At 55.8% G+C, this 2,500-nt stretch overlaps 2 protein-coding genes across 4 annotated transcripts in view; one reads left to right on the plus strand and one right to left on the minus strand.

Moving 5' to 3' along the window:
* The window catches only part of LOC125048250 (casein kinase II subunit alpha), a 10,871-nt gene extending 10,249 nt beyond the window's left edge, over positions 1-622 (minus strand). For 2 of the 3 annotated variants that reach the window (XM_047646859.1, XM_047646858.1), the window contains exon 1: positions 114-180. In XM_047646859.1, the coding sequence (XP_047502815.1) occupies positions 114-177 (64 nt within the window). In that variant the 5' untranslated portion in view covers positions 178-180. Of the gene's footprint in view, positions 1-113; positions 181-458 lie in introns of those variants that run through there. The other variant, XM_047646861.1, reaches the window with a different exon arrangement.
* On the plus strand, positions 244-1,283 carry LOC125048199 (leucine-rich repeat extensin-like protein 3). Its single transcript, XM_047646768.1, has 3 exons — positions 244-354; positions 493-581; positions 893-1,283. The coding sequence occupies exons 1-3, from the start codon at positions 244-246 to the stop codon at positions 1,281-1,283; spliced, it is 591 nt and encodes a 196-aa protein (XP_047502724.1).
* Positions 1,284-2,500: the final 1,217 nt, after the last annotated feature.

Raw genomic sequence — 2,500 nt, forward strand, 5'->3', positions numbered from 1 at the left:
AAAATACTACAGATACTATAGGATCGGAATACCCCTAAAACATCAATCTGCTATGTGTTAGTCCTACCTACACACACACCACACCATAGTCGTACTTATCTCGGCGCTCATACCTGCCGCAGCCCTACCCCTAAAAGGCACCAGACATGCAAGGATAACCAGCTGGATCACACACATACTACACTAAAGAAATTAAAAAAAAAGAAGAAAAAAAAAACAAGATTGACTTCAGGAAATCATCATATGACCTTGAATAGCCCCTCATTTTCGACAGGTTTTGCACTCAATATTCACACGGGCGTCTGCTCCCGGGTCGGACCGAGGCCTGCGGAAGGGCCCGACCTCGTGCGAGCTGTACTTCCGTGGTTACAATCAATTCCTTTCCACCAAAACAAGGCAGAACGGCCGACCGAGGCAGCCCAGGCCCCGCTCTCCAGCCTCGGCCCAACGCCACCCACCTAGTGCATTCCTGAGCGCGATCTTGATCTACAGGTCCTCACAGATCCCTCGTCGGCGCCTTCCGCGTGTGGCTTCGGTCTCGCGCGTGAAAAGGAGCGGCCCGAGTGTGCTGCGAGGGCGAGGTGCGCCGCCGTGCTTCCAATATGGCCGCCGCGCTCAATGTGGCGCTCCCCCTCACGGCCATTGGGCGGTGCGCGCGGCGCTCAATAGATGGCGCCACCGCCGCTCCCGCCACGCTGCCCTCGCCGCCGCCGCGCGCTCCCCCGCCGCCGCCGCCGCCGCCGCCGCTACCGCCGCAGAGGCCCCCTTCGCCGCCGCCGCCGCTTTTCCCTTTCACGCCGCCGCTGCCCCTTTTTCGGTACCCTCTTTATCGCCGACGCTGCCCCTTTTTCGATACCCTCTTATTCGCCGCCGCTGCCACTACCCCCTGCAGGCCCGCTGGCGTCACCGCTACCCCCTATACCGCCGCTACCTTCTTCACCGCCGCCGTCGGTATGCTCTTCACCAACGACACCGCTACCCCCTTTACCATCGCTCCCTCCTTTGCCGCCTCCTTCTCCACCTCCGCCACCGGTATCCCCTCCACCGCCCCGCCGGTCGCTACCCTCTTCGCTGCCGCTGATACCCCCTTCGGTACCCTCTCTGGAAACGCGTCATTTTCTCCGCCACCACCACCGCTGCCGCCGCTACACCCTCCTTCGTTTCCGCTGCTACTTACTCCTCCACCACCGCCACTTCCCGCTTCACCGCTTCTACCCTTGCCATCGCCGCCGCTGTCCCTTTCACCACTTCCGCCGCCGCTGCCCCCACCACATTCACCCTGACGCCGATACCCCTTTCACATTCACCCTGACGCCGCTATCTTCTCAACATTCACCCTGACGCTGCTACACCCTCAACATTCACCCTGACGCCGCTATCCCTTCAACATTCACCCTGACGCCGCTATCCTCTCAACATTCACCCTGACGCTGCTATCCCCTCCACATTCACCCTGACGCCGCTATCCTCTCAACATTCACCCTGACGCCGCTATCCTCTCAACATTCACCCTGACGCTGCTATCCCCTCCACATTCACCCTGACGCCGCTATCCTCTCAACATTCACCCTGACGCCGCTATCTTCTCAACATTCACCCTGACGCCGCTATCCCCTCCACATTCACCCTGACGCCGATACCCCTTTCACATTCACCCTGACGCCGCTATCTTCTCAACATTCACTCTGACGCCGCTATCCCCTCCACATTCACCCTGACGCCGATACCCCTTTCACATTCACCCTGACGCCGCTATCTTCTCAACATTCACCCTGACGCCGCTATCCCCTCCACATTCACCCTGACGCCGATACCCCTTTCACATTCACCCTGACGCCGCTATCTTCTCAACATTCACCCTGACGCCGCTATCCCCTCAACATTCACCCTGACGCCGCTGTCCCCTCCACATTCACCCTGACGCCTCTATCCCTTCCACATTCACCCTGACGCCACCACCCTTTGGGCTACCACGCTGCCCCTCGGATGTGTCTCGGGGCAAGGGGCAAGGGGCACGGGGCAAGGCATTCACGCTAGTCGATGATCCGCCTTGTCACGCTCACCTGTGACAGGTGCGCCCGGGTGGCACTTCTAATGCCAAAGCTGTGGTCCAAATATAGACGGGGTTGAGACGTATGTCTAAAAAAATTACTGAGCAATGTGCAGTATATAGATATTTGGTATGCTGGTGTTAAATGGGCATTATAATATTCGTAAGATATGCCTAAGTTAAACTAATATTTATTATATCACACACATGCATTCATATACATATACAAATGTAAACATGTTTGTTTATGATTATATATATATTATGTGTGTATATATATATTATATTTTATATATGCATATATACATACATGTATGTATGTGTGTGTATCCATGTGTGAAAGTGTGTGTGTGTGTGTGTGTGTGTGTGTGTGTGTGTGTGTGTGTGTGTGTGCGCGCGCGACAGTGTGTGTGTGTGTGTGTGTGTGTGTGTGTGTGTGTGTGTGTGTGT

This window comes from Penaeus chinensis, chromosome 43, assembly GCF_019202785.1.
Source record: "Penaeus chinensis breed Huanghai No. 1 chromosome 43, ASM1920278v2, whole genome shotgun sequence".
NCBI classification, from domain to species: domain Eukaryota; kingdom Metazoa; phylum Arthropoda; class Malacostraca; order Decapoda; family Penaeidae; genus Penaeus; species Penaeus chinensis.